This window comes from Megalops cyprinoides, chromosome 11, assembly GCF_013368585.1.
Source record: "Megalops cyprinoides isolate fMegCyp1 chromosome 11, fMegCyp1.pri, whole genome shotgun sequence".
In the NCBI taxonomy this organism is placed as follows: domain Eukaryota; kingdom Metazoa; phylum Chordata; class Actinopteri; order Elopiformes; family Megalopidae; genus Megalops; species Megalops cyprinoides.
In genome coordinates this window covers 31591804-31617265 of record NC_050593.1, presented here as the reverse complement: position 1 = coordinate 31617265, position 25462 = coordinate 31591804, and the positions used below count along the sequence as shown (strand labels likewise).

The following is a 25462-nucleotide window of genomic DNA, read 5'->3' as shown; positions in this document are numbered from 1 at the left end:
TTTCACACCAAGTCATTTTGGGCAGCGGAGACAGAGGCCTTAGAAACATCTGCTTCGGGGACCGCGGTGACACCACAGTGGTAATGCCTGGAATATGGTTCTCTTGATTTGCTTTGAGGTCACAGCAGGATCAGAGGAAGGAACGTGCAATGTCCACTCATCAAGTATTCATTAAAAAAAGATGGGGAAAAAAATGTGATTTTTTTCGTACGTTTAACCTTGCCTTAATCATAGCTTTAACCTCAATAACTGTTGATGTGCATTTAATATGGTAAAGGCTTACTGACTAGTATGAGTCTTGTGTACTGAGATTGCCAAACCCAGCACAGCATGAAAATAATAGCCAATAATAAAAGCACAAACAAAGACGTACCAAACACCAAACGGACATGGTAAGAAAGCATTACACATTCGGCACACGGTTGGTATTTTAAGTCCTGAATAAACAGAAATGTGCCTTTGCTCTCCCTGACTTCTGAAGAACAACCTGTATAAAATCAGGCAAGTTGTTGCCTTGGCTTTGAGGATGAGGGGATTAACATGTTGTCAGCAACGAGAACACAGTGAACCAGAATTTCCAAGGGCTCTGAGGAAATCCTCTCGGCATTGATGTAAATAATATCGGACAGATGTATTGATACAAGCCCTTGCAATATGGCAGTTAACAAAATGTTAATAACGAGTGTTCATGACCCTTTTTAATAATAAAAAAGCCATAAGCAAATGCAATATCTGCTGTGGATGACAGGTTATAAGAGACCAGCTCGGCTGGGGAAATATAAAGGTTGTTAGCGGGCACTTAACCATCTGCAGTTATGTCTCCAAAAGAACACATTTGAGCAGTTTTCATGCGCACTGCTTCACCTGCATGCTGACCTCTGTAAATGACTGCCCTTTAAAGGTTGTTCATGCATACACAAGACAGCCATAACGCAATAAGTTACACGGCATTAACATTATAATAAGCCTCCTCTTTAAACCGTGGTGCTACAGGGACATACTGTCACAAGTATTCTAATAAGTGATATGTTAAAGCACAGAAATTACTGTTGCAGCCCGCTTTTTCTTCTTATATTATTCATGGGTCAGAAGTGAAAGGAGTTAATTACAGTGTAAAGTGTTATATAGGTGCAGCTCATTGATTTACACAGTGCCTATTTCACTGTGTCAGTCAAAAACAAAAAAAGATAATAAACACATACACACAGTCAGTGTGAGCTCACATGCATGTGTACAGGCACACACATACATGTATAGTAAATGCACACACACACATACTAATGCACATGCTCACATGAATGTGTATGCGTACGTGCACGCACGCACATGCACGCACGCACATGCACGCACGCACGCACAAACACATGCATGCACGCACACACACATGGGGACACACGCGCACACACACACACACACTCTTTTCAAAGGTACTGAGCACAAACATTGATCATGGAAATATACCCTTTATATATTAGAAAGATTCTGGGTGCATCTCAAACAGCAGAGAAGTTACTGACAAGAACACAATGTTTGTACAAAGCATACACCACTGGAAATATTGTCTTTGTAAAAGAAGCACTCTGTTGCAAGGCAAATGGCATTGCAGAGAGGTGGAGGTGTCTCTGTCTCCATAGTTCTACTATCAGTGAATGTAGCACAGGAATCCAGATATCATGGTGCTGCGGTTATTTCATGACATAAATTAAAACATACACTGGTGTATCATCCTTTTGAATGTGGCAATAGTATGGTTTAGTGGTACGGAGCAGTGCTTGTAAACCAAAGGCTTCCAGCACAATTCCCAGGTGGGCGACTGCTGTCTGCTTTGGTAAATATCTGACTGTGCAAAATTATGACATAAAAATCATAAAATGAAAATCACTAAGAACATCTTCTAAGGAAACGTAATATAACGTCTTTCAACAACTCTAACTCTGAACAAAAAAATTCTCCTTGTGTGATGAACATACATATATGTACATGTAGAATTTGCGTAAGTTCCTTGGTACACCTCACCTGGTTCTTCAGGTCCAGCTTGGGGCAGGGCCGACCGCCGTTAAAGGGCTTCTCCCGCAGCCACTTGGACCTGACCTTCACCCCACTGCCACAGGAGGTGCTGCAGGCTGACCAGGCCGACCAGTCGCTCAACTTGCAGTCCAGGGGGCAAGGGATTTGACAGACCTCCTCCGTATACCCTTTGAATAAACATTGGTGGAGACGATGAAAGCAGTGCCACAGAGAGAGATCACTGAAAGCACCAGACTGGTCGATAACACATGAGACCTGAACCAAATATCCTGAAACCCTTCTTACATGTAAACTCTAAACTAATGATGTGAACAGAGCGCACTTTGTAACAGGACTCTCTGGTACAAACTGTGTTTTGCACGCTGTAGTGTGTCACAATGTCTGCACTCTGAGTGAAACAGACACGACTGGTGTGAGCATCTCTTAGGCGATAAGCGTCAGCAAGGTGGAGGTGAAGTGATGAAGTAGTTGGGTTTGCAACCAGAATGTTACTGGTTCACAATAATTGTGTACCCTTGCTAGCCATGCAACCCTGCATCGCTTCATCATATAATCCAGCTGTATAAATGGATCGTTTGTGAACTGTATGCTCTGTAAGTCACCCTGGGGAGTGGTGTCTCCTGACCAGATACCCGACAACAGGTCGATGGAGAGCGGGCTCTGATCTAACCTCTATGAAGTAAACTTGTGACAGGGCTTGAATAGTGCTGTGCTCACACTCATTGGTCTAGGAATGTTGTGAGCCTGGTCTGACACTGCTGCTTGTTTAAATTACATGGATATGCTTATGTTTTATTGTGATGGATGTCGCTCTGGATAAGAGCGTCGGCTAAATGCACGTAATGTAATGTAATGTAATGCAACGTGATGCAATGTAATGTAATCTAATGCAATGTAATGTAATGTAATGTAATCTAATGCAATGTAATGCAATGTAATGTAACCTGAGTCGGTGCAGAGGGAGGGGTCCACCAGGCGGCCCCCCTGGTCCAGGCACGGCACGGCCCGGTAGCGCAGGCCCTGCCCGCACTCCTTCACGTCCCTGTGCGCCCTCCAGCCCTGCAGGGCGCCCTGTGCCGGGCTCTCCTGCAGGACGCAGTCAGACCAGTTTCCATGGGGATGGGACAGGAACTCCTTACAAGGACAGGCCTCGGTCTCCAGCAGGGGGTACAGCTCCGCCCTCAGACACTTCTCCCTCTTCTTGCTGCGGCCTGTGTCGAGGAGAGATGAAGAGACTTTTGTCGCACGAGGGAATATCAGATCTAAGGGATCAATAACAATTCAACAGGAAGTCAACACCTCAGGTGTGGCGAGATAAGGAATTACCTTTAATCCTATTTTTGAAACACAGATTAGCATCACTGGAAGAGACCTTCGCCCACCTCATTTTCACAGGTGGGCTGTGAACTGAATTTTAGATTTGAAGAAAAAACAAAAAAAAGTGCACTCCTTGCACTCTCACTGTGAAGAGTGGCATACTGACTGCTCCAAAGGAAAGAATATAAATATATTATATATATATTCATGTCCAAGAGACAGGAACACTGACTCATCCAGCTGCAAACGGAATCTACTTTAACACTGTTATCCGCTATTTCAGGGGCTCATTAGCGCCTAACATTTTATTTGGTTGATTCAACATTTCTGTTTAACGGCCTATTTAACATTTGAATATCCTCTCCTTCACCAAACAGCTTTTGCCTTAACCTACTTCTTTCTATTTTTCTACTGCATTACACACAGTAACAGTTGAGACAGGTGAAAAACTTAAGACAGATGCTCATTCTGGGACCGATTCTGAGTTAAGGACGCCGAAGGAGTTCAGACCTAATTTGCGGGCCACGTGTCTCTTAAAATATGTGGTACCAAGTTCCACACTGCAAATAAATGTAAATTGCCCTGGAAAACCACACCTCCTTGGAGCCTGATGGAGCCTGGAGTTCATCATACAAGTTGTTTGTCCTCATCTCAGAACGCAGCTGTGAGACACAGCTTCAATTAGGAAAGCTGATAAGACACTTCTGAGAAAATAAAGCAGTTCTGGAACCAAAAGGAGCCTTTTCATAAAATGGTACAAGTTAAAAAAACGGGAAAAACACCTGTGTTTTGAGCGTTTGTAAAAGAAAACAGACTTGTCAAGTCAGAACATGTGAATCTTTGAAAATAATGGGACACACATCTATTAAGAGCAAAATGCCCTCATTTTGGATAAACTCTGTCCCAAACGTGAAACACAGGATCTTAGGCGGCCCGTGCCTGAATGCGCTTAGCGGTAACAGTGATGTGCAGCTCTATGCGGAAGCACGATTTATGCGCATGAATCTTAAGTCTGAATCAGCCCTTCTGAGCACAGGCTGGGCCCTTCAGTTTGAGTCTGTGCTGTGTCATTAGCCAACAATGACCCTACTAGTCTGCAGGGGCAGAACACAGCGGCTCCGTTCTGCCAAGGATGGGCGGGTTACGATGACCTAAGCCCTTTCGTTGCGCTGCTTGAGATCAACCTCTAGCTGCTTGTTAGGTGGCTAGGAGTTGCTCAGATGACATCAGCGGGGGGAGGGGGGGGGGGGGGGGACTTATCCTCCATTCAGTGTTTACCCTCCTGTGGTGCCGCTGTGTGACTTGCAGTGAGAAAAAACAGCCCCTGGCTACGTGAGCGTGTATCGGAGGATTGAATTCGTCGTGCTTCAGCGCTCCTGCACACAGGCAGTTGCTCTGGGGTAAGATGAATGTGTATAACCACCAATTCCAAAGTCAGGGTGAAAAAAAGCGAGGAAAGCATGAAAAATACATAAATAAATAAATTCCTATGCCATAACAACGCAGGCGCTTGATACCGGCTCTACAGCAGGAGCAGCTGAATCTGGGCGTGATGAGGCGGTGAGGGTGGGCAAAGCTGCACTTAGGAGGAAAGAAGCAGTGAAAAGGTAAATTCAACAAGCTCTCCCTGCCCATCATTCGCTAGTCCTACACAATTCAAAATGCCAAACAAGACAACACATGACACGATTCTCGTTTTGCAAAGACTTTTGCAAGACTTGCTTTGAGGTCTTATGAGAAGAGAAATAGTGGAGAATGGCTGCAGGGCATACAGGTGCTTTCCTCCTATCGGTGTAGCCTCTCTTTTCTTCCCCCTGGCACACACTCCTCACACTAATCAAATCCCAACACGCTAGGGCTCCAGAGTAGCTCAGTGGTCAAGACATTCGCTCTGAACGCAAGCTGAGCTTTGCGGCCCGGGTTCGATCTCGGCTGTGTCATCAGTCGACGGTGACCGGGAGTGCACAGCGGCGGAACAAACTGGCTTCGATAGGCCAGGGTTTGCCCATCTCTTTGCGCACCCTAAGCCTGCCTATAAAAAGCTGTGCAAGAAGTGTCTTCTTTCTCTGTCTGTGCTGACCTGGGGGCTGCTGGTGTGAAAGGGGGCAATGCGGGATACTATGTGTTTCAGAGGATAGCATACATTTTTCTGCGCTCCCCCCAGAGTTATTCGATATAGTTGCAATGCGTGGCATATCAGTGATATAATCTGGCAATCCAAATTGGGATAAAAAAGGGAAAAAGCATTGGTCATATGGAAAAAAAGAAATCCCAATATGCCCATAAGGGGAAAACAAGTTTTTCACCCATCAGAGATGAGTGTTTGAGTAGCTATTAGCTTCGCTTCGCTTTCTGCATTCTTTAAGTGCACCTTTTAATAGAGTATGTACACTGATGACTCCAATTATACATGAATACAATTATATATGTGGAAGTGTATTTCAGAGTTTTATGTAATTGGGCATATGTTTTGCACCTACATCTCAAACTAGGCACACATTTGATCTCAGTACTATGTTTAGCATTGACGCTTGCTCATGTGTGATTACTAGTGTCCTGGTTATGCAACTTTTGAAGCCACTTTATTTGATGCACCATGTAAGTTGGAAGTAAGTAACTCTGGATAAGAGTGTCTGTCAAATGGCAAAATGTATTATAATGCAATGACATGCACAACCTGCAAGTATTTGCTCATTATCCTACAGAGTGTGGCTAAGAGACTTGGTTCAGCACAGCTCCGGAAGAACGCTGCTGTTGAGGATGGGCTTGGATTAACACAGAGCCAAAAATTCATGCATTTAGTGTAACTGAATCCCGGTACCAGTCAAGATTCACTGACTTCAAGAGAGCAGCATAAGACGTTTTCACATTTTATTTTAAGGGCCTGTTTTAGAGAGTGTTGTTGAAAGACAGTTTAAAAATCCATTTCTACCTGTGTATTACCTATGGCTTATTTTTAAATACTCAGAAAGCAGATAGTGGGCAGGTAATTAATAGGTAATAAACTATCAATTACATAGTATGTAATCATTTAGAACTTGTCAGGCCTTGAGAAACATTGATATCCAGCTATAAGGCTGGTAACCTCCTTACAAAAGTGGCACACTGCCAGAGAAAGTGAAAATCTCAATGCCTATTTGCTACTTGCTTAGTGTAAGCTATGCTTAGTAAATAAGTGATTAACCATTTATTAAATGTAACATAATGGCACAAACAGGCCCTTAAAATAAAAACGTGTCCCACAAAAGATATTGTTTGGTCCAAAGCAGATGGTCACATTTGGACATGTTTTGTAGCGTGAATGCCTTTAGGCCCCATCAGGGCCTCTCTCTCTACACACGGTTCCTGATGCAGACTCTTCCGTGGGTGTCCTGGAACGAGCTGCCATCTGCTTGTGTTGCGCTGGAGTGGCCTGATCGCAGACACTTTCGCCGGTGTGAAATGGCTGTCAGCGTGCCGCCACACTGCCACAGTCTGCTCGCCTTGGACCGGAGCGAGCCGGAACCCCTGTGTCCTCTCTCTGTCTCTCCCGAGCTGCTCTAGGTGTCTATCATCGACTGTACCTGCCAGATTTATAATTATACCATTTCTCGTGCCTCATCCAGAAGCAAACACAAAAAACCCTGAAAATATCTGTACCCGCCGACTATCTTTATTCCCTACAGATTTTTTTTTCTTTTAGACTTACTTACTTATGTGTTTTTGTGATTCAGAGGAGAAAGATGAATTAGAGGGGAAAGAGGTCAACATATAATGGCTGGCAGGATGTAAGGGCAGTTGAAAAAGACACAGGGTCTAGTACTGACATAGTAGGACTGATCCGCTGATTAAGAAAGATTCATTAAGAAAGATTCATATTTCGGATTCAGATTTAGACAAGCAGACACAAAGTGAGCTGAGTTGTCTTCACTTGAATGGATCATTAATCCCACCAGGGAAAGAAACATAACATTGTTTTTATTAATAGAAAGACTCTAAGGTATGGCGCATGTCGCCAGATGAGAAGAGCATGTTTCTATAGGGAAAGACAGAATAATGCTCCCTGAGTGTCTCTCTGAATTGTTGTAACTGCTCACAGCAGGCTATCAGAGAATATGGAAATTACAGTCAAGTGCTCCCAGAAAGCAACATTCTGTTTAAACTCTCCCCTATACACTCATACTGTTTCCTGTACACTGAGATCCTTTCCTGTGCTTGCACAAAACCAAACTATTCACATGCTGTACAATGTCCATACAGAGCTGTGTGGAGACATATGAGAGATATGTAATATACTTGGCTTTCACTTCAAATCAAGTTACAGCAAACACTGAATCATCATTAGTAAATTCATAAAAAAACTTCATGTTAATAACATGTCACCTTTTCACTGACTTAAAACACTTTTAAAACACTGTTCATCAATATGCTGTTCGGCTCATCCTTTTTAATGGGTACGAAGTGCTCCCCTCCGAAGCATCCAACGGCAAAAAACCTTAATGTTCGCAAGACTGTTAGATCATCAGATCTGCCCAAACATGCAAGGCTAATTTAGATCTAAAGTTAAGACCATTAAGGATGAAGGCAAGGAAAATCTGCTCGAGTCTAGAGGCAAGAGATCAAATATTTATGAAGACAAATGGTATCAGACCTAGCGCAGAAGTCATAGCATGTAATTCAGCTGGGGGTATGTAAAGTAAATGGAAACCAAGGAATTACACTGATTGTGCTGGGCTGGAAGGGCACCCCTGTAGGCACATTCAGGCTGGTGGGGGACACAGAATTCTGCCACTCCAGAAACGCAGGACTGAGGTAGTGTCACACAAACCAAACCTTTTAACAGTTCAGTTCCTGCAGCATTGCTATGCTAATGTAACACAGCCCAGAAAGACTGACACAGCACTGTAGCAATGGCATAATTTAGTATATTGACGAGACAGAAAATGCACAAAATGCACATTGTACATTTAACAAGATGCAGACGCTCTCTTAATCCCCAGTTTCACCTATTCAGATTGAAAAGAACCAATGTTTTGGCACAAGTGGGTTGCCTTCTTCAGTATGTAGCAATTGCTTTCAGGGACAATGTTATTATTTTTACCTTGTCTCAGAATTGGAGAAACCTTGGTGAGAGGAGTCAGTTAAGTGTCATCTTGTTGGTGAATTGTGAGAGAATTTTTGTTCTTTTATGCAGTGTGATATACACAATGCTTACTGTCCTGTCTCTCTTGCAGGCGCTATATGTACATACCTGCTAGTATATATATGTGTGTGTTTGCATGCATGTGTGTATTTACAGTGACTTGAAGTGTTGAACACGACAAATGTGTGTTTTTCTGCTGTGTGAGAGTAGCTGTTTGTGTTGTGGTTACTCTCAGATTTTGCATCTCAGGTATCGGTGCAGCGTTTCTACCTGTGAGAATACCTGTTTGCGTTGCGGTTACTCTCACGGTTTGCGTCTCAGGTACGGCTGTGGAATTTTACCTGTGAGAGTAGCCATTTGCATTGTGGTTACTCTGAGAGTTTGCGCCTCAGGTCTGGCTGTGGTGAGAGTAACTGTTTGTATGGCAGTTACTCTCAGCGTCTGCGTCTCAGGTACGCCTGTGTCATTTTACCCGTGTGAGTACCTGTTTGCATTGCAGTTCCTCTCACTGTTTCGGGTTGTGGAATTTTACCTGTGATAGTAGTCGTTTGTGTTGCAGTTACTCTGTAAGTTTGCATCTCAGGTACGGCTGTGGCGTTTTTTTACCTGTGAGAGAGCGCTTGCGGCTGCGCTGGCCTCCACAGTCGGTGCACTCTGTGAATTTGGACCAGCTGCTGAGGGTGCAGTCCTCTTTGCAGGGTACCTGGCACTCCCTGACCCGCCGCGGCATGGCGCCGGCCCACTGCAGGCACTCCGACACGTCCGCAGGTTCATCATCATCCTCGCGCACGCACGTCACACCTGGGGGGACAGGTGAGGCTCGTGACATCAGCAGTGAGGGAAGTGTGAGGCTGTCATGCCTCATTATGGGTAGAGATTCTGTATGCTCTAAACCACTCCTGTGAAACAATCAATGCCAATGCCAACACTTTACTGGCCAGCACAAAGCGCTATGATTGGTTCAGGTTGGTCAATCATACATATCTCAAGATAGCTTCACCCTTTTTGGGGTTCATGAAGATTCACTCTTCCAGTGGAACCATACAGTGTACATTCAGAAAACTACTAATTAAGATTTGGTGAATAGTATTTGTACAAATCTGATCCTGCCTTCAAGATTTAAAGATTTAAAGTTTGACTCCCTGGAAACACAAACAAAAAACATTACTTTGGTCACAGGTACCATTACATAAATCATTTTACAGAAATTATGAGATGGCAGTTACAATGAACAATTCTCTTTACTGAATTGTCTCCTTTTTTAAAATACATTGTACATACCTCCTTTTTCTACATAACACAAATAGTGAATCTCAGGTAACCAAACACACAGCTTTTACAACAAAAGGGAGGTCATTTTTTGCTGTACTCCAATGCTCCATCAAAATAAAATGCAGACACTCTGTCAGACCATTCCTGGATACAGGGTTGGGGAGTGGGGAAGGGGGAGGTGGGAGGCGGATTAACCCTGCACATAAAAGAAAAGCTGAATGTATAAGAAATTGCAGGATCTGATCCCCTAAATCCTTGTGAAGATATATGGGTTAAATTACTGGGAGAAAATGAGAAGGGCATGCATGTAGGAATACGCTATCAGCCACCAGGGTCAGATGCTCTATCGCTATGCTCTATGTCAACATCAAAAAAGCCTGTCAGCAGGAAAAACAAAATGATGCTGTCAACGACTGTTTTCCAAAGCGATCTATTGCCTCTCAATTCATGCCTAGTTTTCTTTAAAAAAAATCCTGATAGAACTTGCATTACTAATGTAGTGGATCCACTAGGGTCAAGTCAAGACTACAAGATAGGCACATTTGAGGTACACTGGAAAGTTAAAGCCACTTCCTCCGTATCCCGGGTTTTCGACAATCTCTTTTTAATAAAATGAGAGAAAATCTGAGCAGCATTACAACAATTCTCCACTGCAGAGATATGAATGAGAATTGGTGCAAATTCAAAGAAATTATTCTCCTGCAGAGGGAATTCATTCCGAAAGAAGGAAAAAATAAGTTGAATAAGCAGTCTCCAATGTGGTTGAATAAATCCCTGCAGGAAAGATTAATACTAGACATGGGACTACAAAAATACATAAAAAGGAGCAATAAGTTTGCATATGGTAACATAAGTGCCGATGCTAAAACAGAAATAAGACAGGCCAGGTCTTGTAAGAAGCATATTGTGAAAGTTAGTTGAAGGGAGAATTCACACTGATATAACAGAATGCATTTTTGTGATCAGAGTTATTAGTGTATGGTATAATTACCATAATTATTATGATATAATATGGTATAATTTCCAGACTTTGTGGCAGAAGCAGACACCCTTACAGGTAACCTACAAAACTAGACCTGATAGAGTCCTTCAATAGATAAGCCCAGTTGAGTTGAATGGTCTGTTTTCATTAAACTTCTTTTAACCTTTATTCTTATACTTGTTTATATTTCTGTTGCCAGGGGTATTTGTACACAGCAGATATATTGTGTTAAGTCTGTTGTATTGGATTCTAAACAGTTTAAACTGTCTCCCCCATTTAAAATGTATACTGAGATCATCAAGCTCCATCCAGGCAAATTACAGGCTTTGGCGGCGGTGCTGACAGCCGTTACCTTCCAGACAGAACACAGAGAGAGCTCCTCTCTCAAGCTCTGGAGTGATCTCAGGCTGAATCAGAAGCGAGGAAGCACTCTCTCCCCGCCTGCCTGCTGCCTGAGATCTGTCACTCCACTTTTTAACGAGGACAATGTTGTGACACACTCCTCTGCCACGCGAGCCCTTCAGAATCAAACGGGCGCGATATCATCAGAGGCAGGGGAGGAAAAACGCCCGCCTCTGGATTCTTATCAGCTTTCGGGACACCGCTACCCTCCCGAAACGCACAGTGTAAAAATAAGCTATCTGGAACGTTCTCGTGAAGACAGAGGGCAGGAAGCTGCATCACCCCCCGCAGACAACTGGGTCGCGCCCCCCTCCCCCTTAGCAAGAAATTTCATTTCAGATTATGAACTGACGGCAAGATGAAAGGGAGTTTCTGTAACATAACCTGCTGTCCCATCTCTTTGCAGGATGGCAAATACTGTAAGCCATTTTAAACTGCAACAAAAGAAGCAAGAGCCCCCTGCTGCATTGTTTGTCTCTGCTGAGCCAAAAAAATCATGCTGTCCTGCAGTGAAAAATATATGATTTTACAAGATTTACACTCCAAATGTTAAATTTTTAATCTTGGGGAAAAAAATAAGAATACCAACGCAAGTAGCACACCAGACATGAATACCATCATAGAAAGAGTTTGGTTTATGGCAGTCTTCCATTACCGGCTTGACCAACCAGTGTAACCAGCTTCCCTCCTGACTTTCTAGCCAGGGGTCCCTCAAGGTTCTTTACCTCCAGAGTCTTCCTGGTTAAATGAAGGTTATATAAACCTCTCTGAACTGATCTTAAGGGTATCCCTTTTCACTGCAAATAAGCAGCTGACTAAATCAAACATTACAATGTAATTTTCTGACACGCAACTGATTTACGCATGAAATAATCACTGGGATGCCACACAGATGCCATTTGCCAAGTTGCAGGGTTAGAAGGGCACACCCCCTACCTTGAAATGATTTTGGCGATTTTCCTACAGAAAACTATGATGACTGTGAGGTTAATGTCTGTGCAGTCTGTGCAGCATACAGAATTTCCATACAATCTCATATGGCCACTTCAGTACCTCACTCATATGAATAGTACCATTATAACCCATAACATACAATACCATCATAGTGGATATCAACACAAAATGCTTTCAGCATAAAATGTTAACTCATACTAAGCATTTATACTCTCCACAGCAAAACACTTGCAAAACTAAGCCTGCCATTAACATTATTGATATCAAAATGAAGTTAAATTGCCTTAATCAATCAGAGCACCTGACACACACTGACCAAGCAAAATTCCAAAGCAAACCTACCAAATGCTTCCTTCACTGTAATCTGATCCTGTGGTTTTCACCTTCTCATATATTATAAAATATATCCATTGCTCCTGAAGTGTCACTTAGATGAAAGACAACAGATGAACACAGTAATGAATTATGAATGATTGGTATCAACTGGTAACAAGAAACTGCCCAATTAGCTGGATATTTTCAAATCATGTCTTATTCTTCAACCCATCACAATGAAGGGAGGACCATCTTGTGGAAACATAGACTGTTGATGACAGTTGATGTTCGGGACCCTATTTCTTTTTCAATTCAGTTTTTCGAGTTAACTTGTTATCAATTCATCTCGTGTGAATTTCAGGTTTGAGTGTGAAGCAGAAGAGATGCAATGACCAAAAGAAATTGGGACTGCATCGTTGTACCTGCTGGGGAAATGAAAAGGGCGTTATCTCTCAACATCGAGGAACATTATCATGAAGTGGTCACAGAAAGAGAAATGTGCTAGAAAGAATGACCTCTTTTTCTTATTCAACAGAACATCTCAAATAATTAATATGAAACAGAATTTTTATTACAGTTTAACTTTTACCCTTCCCTCTGGAAGGGCTGTGCATGTATCTTGGAACACCACCCTTGCAACTCTTTGATGAATCGTTTTCATGTTTAAACACAACTGATTGATTTGCATTTGACTTTTAAATATTGCCCTCTGACAGAATCTACTCAATTCTACAATCTGCAGACTGTGAAGACTGCCTGGGAGGTACAGAGAAGGCTTCTGAAGGGGTCGCAGTGGTTTTGAGTTGGAGTAATGAGAGCCACCACGGGTTCTCTTGCCAGAGGTCTTATTTCTTTTAAACATGTGTAAAATTATCCTCACTGTCTGAATGTGGATCTGAGTGATGTGAATATTCCAGTGTATATTCTCGCTGTGGAATACACCATTAGCCTTGACTCTTATTTTTCACTGACATTAAGCTACATCATTTGTTTGCTTAATAGACATTCTAACCATTATCTGACTTACATAACGAACATTTCTACATCTAATTATTTTTATTTGCTTCTTCTGGTTCTGAATTTATTATAAAGTGTTTTTCCCATATTGCTTGATTGAAAGTTAGTCTAATGAGATATTTGAATTTTTAAATGTGATATTTGTCTAAATCTGATACTACAGTTCCTACCAAATTTAGCCACATCCTATGTTGCTGAGCCAATGTACCATATACCATGTATCTACTTTGCTCATGTCTCCTTTTTATTACCATCTCCTTGAATGAAATTAAAAAACCTACATAATTATATAACAATAGCTAAGATAGATACTTATTATTAGATAAGTTTGGATTTTAAAGTTTGCATTCTGACTGTCATTTACTTTTTTCACATCAGTTCTGTCATCCAAACTTTCTGAGTGGTTTTTACTACATGACAGTTAATGTCTACCTTTCATGCTTATTACAGTATGTTACTGTCAGTTGTATTCTTTCCTTGCTGATGCTAACATCTTTTCTGATTTACTCTCAGTATAATTTCTACTTTGGACCTCAATAGTTTGTTGTATTGTTTTTGTGAAGAAAGTAGTGTCACCCAGTCTGTACAATTTTGAGTGTTGTTTGCAATGATTTTATTAGTTTGATGCTCCTGCGTGATGCTACTTTACATACTTGTTTCTTTTGGTGGTGACTTGCTGTTTTGAGAGCTTCACCTCTAAGGCAACACTTGCCCATACTTGCTATGGATGGTTTAATGCAACGATTAAAATATTATCGCTGGGTCCTGTGGAATATGTAGCATGTTTTTTACAATACAGAAAACATGCACACATTACTGAAAAGGAGTGCTTGGTCACTCAATACTCGTTACTGAAAAGGAGTCACTCAATACTCGTTACTGAAAAGGAGTCACTCAATACTCGTTACTGAAAAGGAGTCACTCAATACTCGTTACTGAAAAGGAGTGCTCAGTCACTCCATACTCGTTACTCAAAAGGAGTGCTCGGTCACTCAATACTCATTACTGAAGAGGATTCATCTGGAGGAGTCATCGTATGTCTTCTTTCCAGAACACATTCCGGGCAAACGACCAGCATGACTTTACACAGCCGGATATGCAGTATTTAATGGAGTGATTCAGTTTTCATATTTTTGCTTGAAAATACCTTCTTCAAAAAAAAAAAAAAAACAATGAGTTTTTGTCAACTTTCATTCAAAGATTAAAGAATTGCAGATATTCACAAACAAGATAATATGAATACAGAATGTGTTGCAGGGGTTAAAGAAAAGATGATTTCAAGCTTTATGATGAAGTCTTCATCTGTCTGGCAAATTCGCTTTGTCTCCAGTTTGAAGCTGCTGAAGGTTACAGACAAATATATTGTGCTACCAGTTATATTGTTTTATGAAATTCATTCTTCAAGAAACTATCTTCTGCTGCCTCATGAAAAAGACATGACATCAGTTCATTAAAATCTATCTCAGCTGAGTCTACAAAAACAGTCAATATATCATAAATAAAATAACTGTACGTATACCACTTTGAAACATATATACCTTCAAGTGTTTGTGTCATTGTGAGCCATCTCCTCTGTCTCAAAACTCAATTACAAAGTTTACGTCTGATGAATGAATGATTGGCCTTATTTTTCTGTTCTGTTGGACCCTCTTAGCAGATCCCACAGCTCTGAGAAGTGCTAAAGGTGATTTTCTGATTTGAAACTGAGAGCTGCCCATTTTTAGCACAATTAGTTCGGCTTACCCTGGCCTCTAGAGCATGGTCCTTTATACCTTCTTTCCAAATCATTAACATTTTTATTGTTACCTCGGCTAGTGACAGGAATCATTTTTTTAATAATGCACTTACTCAGAAAGGTATTGCTGCCGATGCCATTTGCAGACTGCAGAAAAGGACATTGCAGGGAAATTTTCTTCTTGCAAAATTAAAAAAGAAAAGCTTGTCAAACCTTTCTCTGGGAGAATGACTTTCCAATGCTTGTTAATTCTGTAGCTCTGTAACAGTTTCTATTTTGTGTGTTGGAATGCAACTAAATACAATAGCTAAAAATAACTTTTCAGATAAATGATCCTATTGTGCCTTCATCCAAAATATGTAGCCATCTTACATTCACAGCTCTCATACTGCAAGGACATGAGTGAAACACCAGATAACAAAGGTATTCTTTTCCATTTCACTAAACATAAAAGCTAAGCAATGTGCCTCAGGTACTACCTGGAATACTACAAGACATTTAATAAATCTGTCAACCAGAGGCTGAAATGTAATTAATATCAGTAATATTTATGACCGTTCTTTTCTTTCTATATGCATTTAAAACTGACCCACTAAATACTGGGAATTTACTGACACAGAAACAGGATACATGCATTTAGAATTTTTTATGTTGGTATGACTACCAATAGAGGTGTTACTTTTTAATTTTATGTGTATGCTTTAGCGTGTGTGCTACGCATGTTGGTGATTTGTCTGACAGATGTATGAATGTCCTCTGACATGTTTTTTGTTAACGTGCAGGCAACTGATGTATCTTAGTGTACTTGGCTTCCGTTTCCTAGTCAGACTGCACAAGTTAACTTGGTGGTAGGCCTTGAATGGTGTTATGCTCACACTCACTGGTCTGGGAATGTTGTTAGCCTGGTCTGACACCGTTGCTCATTTAAATTGAATAGATACACTTATGTTCTTTTGTGCTGGAAGTCGCTCTGGATAAGAGCGTCTGCTAAATGCATGTCATGTAATGTAATGCACCAATGTGAGTCATGACCTTCTGTACTGCCCAGTCCGTGTGCCCAGATCTCCTATTCGACTTGCGTTTGGTTTTCAACCTCAGCTCACCTCCGTCTCCGTGAACCTGGTACTCTCAGTGCTTTCTGTCTATTCAGACTCTTCATTTGAGGGCGTTGGGTTCGGACTGTCGGCGGCCCTTCAGCGCCTGGGTGCCCAGCCTGGCGCCTTCCTTTCACTGCACACCTGCCTGTTTGAGGGATTGATATGCAGGTGCGCACTGCATTGCCAATTCATCACCGCTGACACTTGTTTGTTATGTGAAACCCGGCTCCATTTTCAGCACTTTATTCTCAAACAGCTACTGCCTACTCGCTGAACCCGAAACCCTCCAGAGGCAACAGCAGTCTAAGTAATTGACAGCAGAGGTTTGTGCTGTCTCACAGACACTGAAGGAAAAAAAAAAAAACGTTTAAAGATGAATGCGCATAATGTAATATTCACTGACACTAATTTGACTGTGTTCTTCAGGTACTGGAAATAGCTCTGATACTGTAACTCGGGATGCTTTTTTGTCTGCCTGTTTAAATGTCATGTTTTAACATTGATTGCAATGCACGGGTAAACATTATGCAGTATGCCAAAAAAGATGGCCTACCAATTCCAGAAGCAAGCCAGCATCCCCCAGATAAATAAGTTAATTACGTTTACTATTAAATGTTTCTTCAGGGGGTGGGTGGTGGTAAATTGTGGACAGAGATTAATGAGATTACAGTGGCCCTTGTTAAGCAAACATGAGTTCCTTAAAACTCCAAAGATCATTGTCATGATAGCAGGGATAAACATTAGACCTGCAATAGATAACACTACGTGCTAAAGACCTTTCTAAAACAGGTCTGATTATCGTGTAATTGTATACTATTTGCAAGCCTTTCCACTGAGTGAAGCACTTCTTATCCACAATATCTTATATTTCATGTAAGGGATAAAAACAAATGTATAATAAAAATAAATGAATCATAAAATAAATGGATAATAGTGCTCCTGTTTTTCACCGTGAATAAGGGCTCACATTATTGTACTGAATGTGATTTTATTAAAATACCCATCTACTGGTATGCATTGGAATGTGTGATATTATTTAATTGTCTGTTGTCTGTCACAGAAATTTGGTGTTCATCGCCATCATAATGAACAGAAAGAACTGAAACACAAGACACAAATGACCGCCATATTTGCACTTATATTGGTTAGATCTGTGTAAACACGCCATAATTGTAACAAAAGTATTTATAGTTACTTAAAAATATAATTCTGACTGCACACAGCTGTCCTAAAAGGGAGACACCAACCATTGGGTCAAGATGAGATTTACTTATGAGTAAAGATTTAATACCGCTGTTTTTTATTGTTTGTTACTTTACGAAACCAGGACAAAGGAAGTGAGTTCATCCCAATCGACCTCTGCCATACTGTGCTGCACAGTGCTTCGCAATGGCATTACAAGAACATCTCCCCTTATTTCATTCCTTCAAGCCAGATTACTTATCTTGCAGCAGAGGTGCCTCTTAAATGCGGTTTTCTTTGAGATATCAAATCTTCTCCCTGGTGGTTTTCCAGAGCACCTCTGCAAACCCCCCCGCCCCCCCCGAACCTCCCATCAGCGCTTGCTGCTTCATTACCTGCTGTTTACTACGCCTCTGTTTTGTCCTTAAATTTATTCACCGATGTGCTGATGCAGCTGCTCTTCTCAACTTCCCGCTCCTCTGATTTACATTTGCATTGCATTGCCTGTGACTCTGCTGCTGCCGGAATACGTTCCCAACCGCCATTGCAAAAGTTCTACAAAAACACAACAGAATTAAACTCGGGGAGGACGTTTATGCCTGAGTCCCACTTCTCTTGGCACAATGTGAAACAGGGAGCGTTAACACGGATTGTGACTCTTTTTACAAGAAGCTCACATTGCTTAGTTCTGTCGGTTGAGAAATTAGATGAAGGTGTATCATGTTTAACGGCACACCGCGAATGCTGTATAAGGAATAACTGTTCTAGTACGTTCTTGATTTCTGAACATGTCAGGGGATAACACAACCGCCTCAGACAGGAGATGCAATTAATGAGAATTGCTGTTCCCGAATCACCAAAGGTCATAATCTCAGTTCATTATTGAAACATTCCCATCGCAGAACCGGGTATCAAAATAACACAGCAATCCAAGAATGAGAGAAAGCAGGTTGTTTTTCTTATTTGAGTTAATGCCATTAAGATCATTTGAATATGAGGTTGTCCAAAAGGTCAGTCTCTCCTTGCTGGACAGCTTATTCGTGTTTGATTTAATTTTAATGAGGGTTTCTCCTCCATTCTTGTCTTATATACATTTGGCTCATGACTGAAGTCCAATACACATGCATATATGTGCATATGGCCTTCTTAATTCTACATGCTTTCATGACACGTTACTTTCACATTCATACACATACAAGAAGGCCAAACTCCAGTTGGAGGAAATGCACTTCAACTTAATGAATTCGGGATTCATTAAAAAAATGCAAAAAAAGCTGTTATTCCAATCCACTGCATGAAAGGGACAGATTACTTACATGCAAATGAAAAGGAGCAGTTAGGCATTTAAAAGCAAAAGTGTTTAGATGCAGCAATCAAGAGGGGGCTGAATTAATCTCATCCTTCTCTAAAGCGCTGGTTTTAACCATGTAAGCATTATCTTAGTCAGGTCTACAGACTGGCAATTCTTATGAAACAAACACTTGCTAAAAATCGTAACTCAAGATTTAATTACAACCCCCCCCCATCCCCCTCCTTAGCAACTGAATGTTATTTGTATGACTTTGTGGCTTTCTAGAAAACCTTAAGTAAGGTGTCTATTAAATCTACAGCACTTTGGCACTTTGTACATGAGTATCAAACTTAAGAAAGTGTTTGTTTTTCTTACTTCTTACACCTTTTTATTAGTTGTAACAAACATTCAACTCTTACAATGGTGAGACTGCGCAAAGGCCTAAGACTGGCACTTTTTAATTATTTGGAAGAGCAGCTGACTCTGACACCGATACACCCACAGAGCTGCACTTGTTTGTCCTCGGCTCTCCAAGAGAATACTCTTCCCCAGGGTCACACGGCGACGGAGATTATAAGCAGTGATGCAGAGAAAAGAGCTGTTTCCACATAAAGAAGGCACTGAAGCATTCAAAGCCTCGTAATTAGAGGGGAGGGAGGGCTAAGATTTGTATTTCTGACACCAGGCTTCAGGCAAGTACAGCAGTTTCTGTCATTAAACTGGGAGGGATAATTCACTTTACTAACCTCCCTGAACCAACATCACAAAGGGAGTCTACTTCTTGCCTCCTGCCTGAGTCAAAATACGACCCATTTATGAATATTATATGTAGTGTATTCAGAACACAGTGTGTCTGTTGTTGTTGACTGATAATGTGTGTCAATGTAAATTTGGCAGTATGGTGTGTAAACTGTGGGTTGTGTATGGAGGTGCTGTCTCGCAGTATGTGTTTTCGTTGACAGGGACACGTTGCTGTGTTTAGGTCTCGCTGAGCAGTCCTGGTTGAAGTGGACTGCTGCTGTCATTAATGGTTGTAAAAATGAGAGGAAGTTTCATGGGAAACCTCAAATTGAACAGGTTCTTCCTTCCCTTACAGGTATGCATATTGAAAATCAAGAAACCTGTTTCACACCACTGAAGCCTCTATTTCCTTCTCCTCCAATTTGTCAAATGCTGCTGCCAAGTAGAATATTCCCACACTGTAACACATAAACGATGAATAGGCACTTGATTTATAACTTGGGTTTCTTTTCTGACCTCCACATGAGCCTTGTGAGTATCTCCTATTTGTGACAAATCAATAGGTTAAATTGTCTATAGAAACCAGTTGTGCTACCTCTCACTTACTTTCTGCCTCCAATCCCAGAATGCACTGCAAAGTGTCTTGTGTCCCTTCTGCCTCTCAGCCCAAGGCCAGTACACTGCTACAATATATACTCACAGTACAAAGTACGAAGTATCTCACAGTACAAAACACGAAGATCAGCCTATATATGATGCTTTCAGCGAGTAAGAGCAGTTCTTTAATAACGGGTAACAGAACCACTATTTGCAAAGGTAATCTGGAACAACCCACATACAGAAAGACAATGGAGGAGCAACACATTCTGGGCTTTGTACGAGGACTTCAGCCTGAATTAGGTTAGAAAACCTCAGCAGCCTTTCAAATTAGCTCATGCTGTCAAGTTATTAAAACAAATGAAAATAATTTCAACATGGATCCTGTCTACATAAGAGATAAGGAATAACTTATTACATTTACATTTATGAACTAGCAATCTTTAAACACAGAGAGAAAACCAGCCGCCGTCTGGAATGAAAGGTTGTGTGAAATTGACACAGTGAAGAGAATACTGTTCATACTGTTGCTTACATTTGGAGGAAAAACGCCCAATTCTTAGATTAGGAACACAATTCCATTTTTATTTCATTCTACAGGGTTTCAGCAGTCAGCTGAATGAGAGGATTTCTAAAATCCATAACATGAAAAAAAAACATGGAATAATAGTGTCTAAGCGACTTCTTTGATTGTCTTTGAAAATGTCTTTGTCTCGCCTCACCCGTTACCTGATTTTTATGCAAGGGCACATTGGCATTTTCCTCAGAACGTCACATATCCACATAACCAAAGCAATTATACAGTAAGGAGCAGACCTCGAGAGCCAAAGCCACAGAGGATTTGGGGGCTCTGTTAGGAGAGATTCAGAGTTTTTTTTCCTGCAGAAGAGAAACTCAGAAAAAGGCTGCAGTGTGCTGAATGACTCACCTCTTGTTTCGAGGCCTCTGCCACAGGACTCACCCATCCCTGTCATTCCCTGTCGGACTGAGTCAGGCACCAGCGCACACTGACTCCACTTGTGCATCTTCCAGCTGTCAAGAAATCCAGAGGACACAGGGCACACTGTACTTTAGGCAGCCTCTGGGAAAAAAAATATCTGTCATGCGTGCAGTGGTGGTACTCAGTGATTGTGTCTATTTCTCAAGGCTTTCATTATCATTATGCTCAATTGACTTCAAACATATCTGTAAAATAAATATCGCTGCCATGAACAGTTTTTGTGACTGTTTACCTGTATACCGGACAAATAGGGAGCGATTCGCACTCTCTCTCCTCGTAAAGGGTGTCCGGACACTCCTCCCCGCCATTGGCTGATCTCTGGATAATGATTCTGTACCGGGACTGGGTGGCTGGAGTTGCGTTGGCTTGGAAATGGGGAAATAAAAATGAAATAGGAAGACGGCCCACACCACAGTGCCACCACTGTTCTCTTTCCATCACCTTTCATTTCTATGTGGAATACAGCTTTGTTCTGGCAGTAACTGTGGGTAGTGGCTTGTTGCTAAACAATTCAAAAAGTACAATTTAGTGCATGATTACATTAACCACTTGGGGTAAATAATTTCGAATAAGGAATTTCAGATATTTTTATGCCAGAAAAAATAATAGTAAAATAAATATCAAAACTGCTGGCACATCAAAAATGAATGAAAATTGATGTCAGCCTATTTAAAGTATGTTTTTCCGTGCTGTCTGGTATCCCCAGGATGCCTGTAATAACAAATCATTCACCTATTAATAAAAGAAGCATGCTAGACACATCAGTTTCAATACTGTATCGTCTTCTTACATTAAACCTTTAAAAGGTTGTCTCTTTTTTGTTTTAAGAGGCGAAAGAATTACCTTCTTTAAGGGCAAATTTGGGGGCTTATTCCAGTCTATGCCAGTCTCCTCATGAATGTCTCTCAACACAGAAGCCTCTCATACATTAACCTACCTTTTCAGAATGACTTGCTTCATCTCCTTTTCATTACTGTACATTGCCTGTCGGCTCACACACAGAATACTGATGCCTTCCACTTGTCAAGTAACATCTATATTTATTTTTACAATGTGTAACCCATGGCAATGATTTTGAGACACTTCTCAGTTTAGACCCTGATGCCTTTTTTTCTGGTTTAAAAAATAGTGTTTTAATACCACATTGTTTTCAAACCATTCAGTTTTTACTCTGTAACTGTCTGCCTAAAAATAACAGCATTAGCCATTATTATCATTGATTCTTTCCACATTTTTTTCTCCCAGTTTGGACTGCCCAATGCTATTCACAAGCCATGCTCACTGGTGCGACCTCTGCTATCAATCTGGGAGGGTGCAGACAAGCGCATGCTCTCCTTGCAAACCAGTGACCCCAGCTGCTGCCTCTTTTTGCTCTGCGGTCCACAAGGTGAGCTTGCACAGACAAAAATCGGGAGGAAGACACTTCATCTACACCTTTGCACAGGCAAACTCATCGCTGGTGTGTGATGAGACTTGGAAATCTTCTGCCAACTGAATCCCTCCCCCCATGAGGGACACTACAGCCAATTATGCTAAATAGTGTAGCAGTGTAGCACAGTGGTAAGGAGCAGGGCTCGTAACCAAAAGGTTGCCGGTTTGATTCCCTGCCAGGACACTACTGCTGTACCCTTGGGCGAGGTACTTATCCCAGAAGTTCCTCTGTAAATATCCATCTGCATAAATGGATAACATGTATAATGGTAACCTGTGTAAGTCGCTCTGGATAGCAAAGTCTGCTTAATGGCAATGGCAGGAATGTAATGTAATTAGGTGCCCACCTGTGGGGCTGGCAGCCATAATCGTCAATGGCACAGTCTGGATTGGATATCCGATCGTGGGGCCTGTCCACACACTAGTACTGTGCCTGAACAGCATGAGCCAAAATAGCACAAATAAAAGTGTCAGGAGTCTATAACTACTGAATCTTAGACTTAGACTTTGATTTTTTTCCAAAATATATTTCATTTCTGGCACAAGTCTGCACTACAGCCCCTGCCTCCTAACTCAAAATTGTTGTGTTTGTAGCACTGCGTTTTTGTTTATGGTATATTGTAAATAAAGAGCAACACCTCAAGGTAAGAACACAAAGCAGGAAAACCGAGGTCCAGACAGCAGCAATCAAGCAACACATTTAGGGAAGGTGTTTTTTTTTTCTCCCCATCTCCATTTGCCAGCTCTCTAGAGGAGGCTGTAAGTCAAGCCCAATCCACAAAGCAGATGAACCAAATTCCAGTCTGTAGCAAAGCAAAACACATCCTTTAAGCAAATGGCTGAGGGAGATGGAAAAGCAAATGGCAAATGCCTGAGGTTATCAGAGAAACCTGCAATCAAGTGGTTGCTTCTCAGGAACAATACCTGGCTGGCAGGTGGTGGGACAAAGAGTCCACTCGCTGAACGGGGTTACAATGCAATCTTTCTTGCAGGGAAGTAAACAGGGTCGAACGGTGTCTGGCCGAGACGAATCTGGACACCTAAAAAAACCAAGACAGGTCCTCCATTTTAGTCCCTGACAGATAAGCCGCGCTCCTGCGCTTTAAATAAAGGAAGACAAAGTGGTCAGACAATAACTTTATACATTTAGCCATTTTCTCCAATGCATGTCTAATATGCTGAGGAAAGAAGCGGTTCCTAATGGCCTTTCTCCTTTCCTCTCAGCGCCTGAGTCACCTTGGTGCAGAGATAACTGTAAGGACAGCAGTGTGGCTTAGTGGTTGCCGGTTCGATTCCCCGCTGGGGCACTGCAGCTGTACCCTTGGGCAAAGTACTTAACCCACAGTTGCCTCAGTAAATATGCAGCTGTATAAAGAAATAACATTGTAAAAACACTGTAACCGATATAAGTCACTCTGGATAAGAGCGTCTGCTAAATGGCAATAATGTGCAACATGGCTCAATGTAGAAAGCAGAGACTGTTAAGGGGAAGTCAGTACACGATACATTATGCAAACATACGCAACAACACTATAGTATGGACACTGCCCTTGTGGTGTTTATACCAAAAATAAACCCCAGAGTGCAAGGTCTGAATTCCATCACAACCCGTTGTGCGATCTGTGGTTATTGTTCATATGCAAAACTCCTTGTGTGTGTTAATATGCGAGACAGAATATAACCATGACTTAGGGAGTCTGCTGCTGTATGTTGAACAGGCTGGTGGTTATCAGACCAAATCCATTAGACTGAAAATAACACCAAGTAATAAGGCTTACCCTCGTGTGAAAACAAGACTAAAAACACGAGTGGAAATTACAACTAATTTAAAGAAGTGTCCTAAGAGTATAACGTTATACAGTCACTGTTGCAAAAAGAAATTATTGAAATGTCTGTCATTAAATTGAGATGATTCATGCATATGGAGGTAAAAACAACTGCAACGAACACTTTAATGAATCATTATTATTTTTAAATGAAAATGCATGTCAGTTTATGAATATGCCCATTTGTGAGGATCATAGTGAAAGATGATGTCACACTTGCTTGTCCTGACCCAGGAGACTGCGGAGTCTCAAATTAGATTCAATCTAAGGCCATGACGTGGCCTCTCGTTAAACCTGAAAAATAGGAGGCTCTAAAACTTTGCTCAGATTGTTCTGCTGAGCTCCACAGTTGGCACAGTGACAGTGGAGACAGCCAAGTCTTTAGAAAACAGTCAGTCATAAATGAAAGTCCATTGGGCCATATTCATTTCTGCCTCACTGCTTACATACCGCAGAAAAACGTCTTATAGCGTGTTCATTGCACCTTGAATTATTCCACAACAAGCACAGAGAGGCATTGATGAGCCCTGCAAAATGCCAACAATAATCAGGCTGCTAGAATGTTATCCAAGTTAGCACAAAAAAACGCTGAGGTCATACAGTTGACTTGATAATAATATGGAACAAACACCACCAAAAAATGCTAAACAGAAAGGATCGTTCCTAAAAAATAGGAACTAAAACTTTTTTTCTGCAAGCAAAAACTAAATTTTTAAACAAGCAAAAATATTGAATTGTTCCTGTAAAGAACAGGTGCTCCTACAAAAGAAAATGAGTTTCTTGCTGCAAAGTAAAAAAAAAAACATCTTCAAACTCTTGAACGACTGCCACAGTTATTGAGGCAGCAACAAAAGGGAGAATAATTATGCTGTGCACTTAACACATCTTGAGGTTTGAATAATTACAATAATGGCCTGTCGGTTGTATTTTGAAATAACAAGCAACAAAACCCCTTAGCGCAACACAATGCTAATGTTAAAATATAACTTATACTTAATGCACCTGGTTATTTGTTAAAAACGCTTTGGCTGACGTTTTGTGGATGGAGAATCCCTGACAGGGTGGTGCAGGTTGTAATGCTGTTGTTTGACAGGGAGGTGGTTTGCAGTGATGGGGATGCAGGGAGGAGGCAAAGAGGAGCTGGGATCATGCA

At 41.4% G+C, this 25462-nt stretch overlaps 1 protein-coding gene across 1 annotated transcript in view; it reads right to left on the bottom strand.

Moving 5' to 3' along the window:
- The window catches only part of thsd7ba (thrombospondin, type I, domain containing 7Ba), a 112078-nt gene that overhangs the window by 22852 nt on the left and 63764 nt on the right, over positions 1-25462 (bottom strand). Inside the window, exons 9-14 of the mRNA XM_036540554.1 lie at positions 23408-23523; positions 21285-21417; positions 20981-21084; positions 9074-9268; positions 2973-3239; positions 2017-2195 (exon numbers count right to left, since the gene is read on the bottom strand). Coding sequence (XP_036396447.1) covers positions 2017-2195; positions 2973-3239; positions 9074-9268; positions 20981-21084; positions 21285-21417; positions 23408-23523 — 994 coding nt within the window. The remainder of the gene's footprint in view (positions 1-2016; positions 2196-2972; positions 3240-9073; positions 9269-20980; positions 21085-21284; positions 21418-23407; positions 23524-25462) is intronic.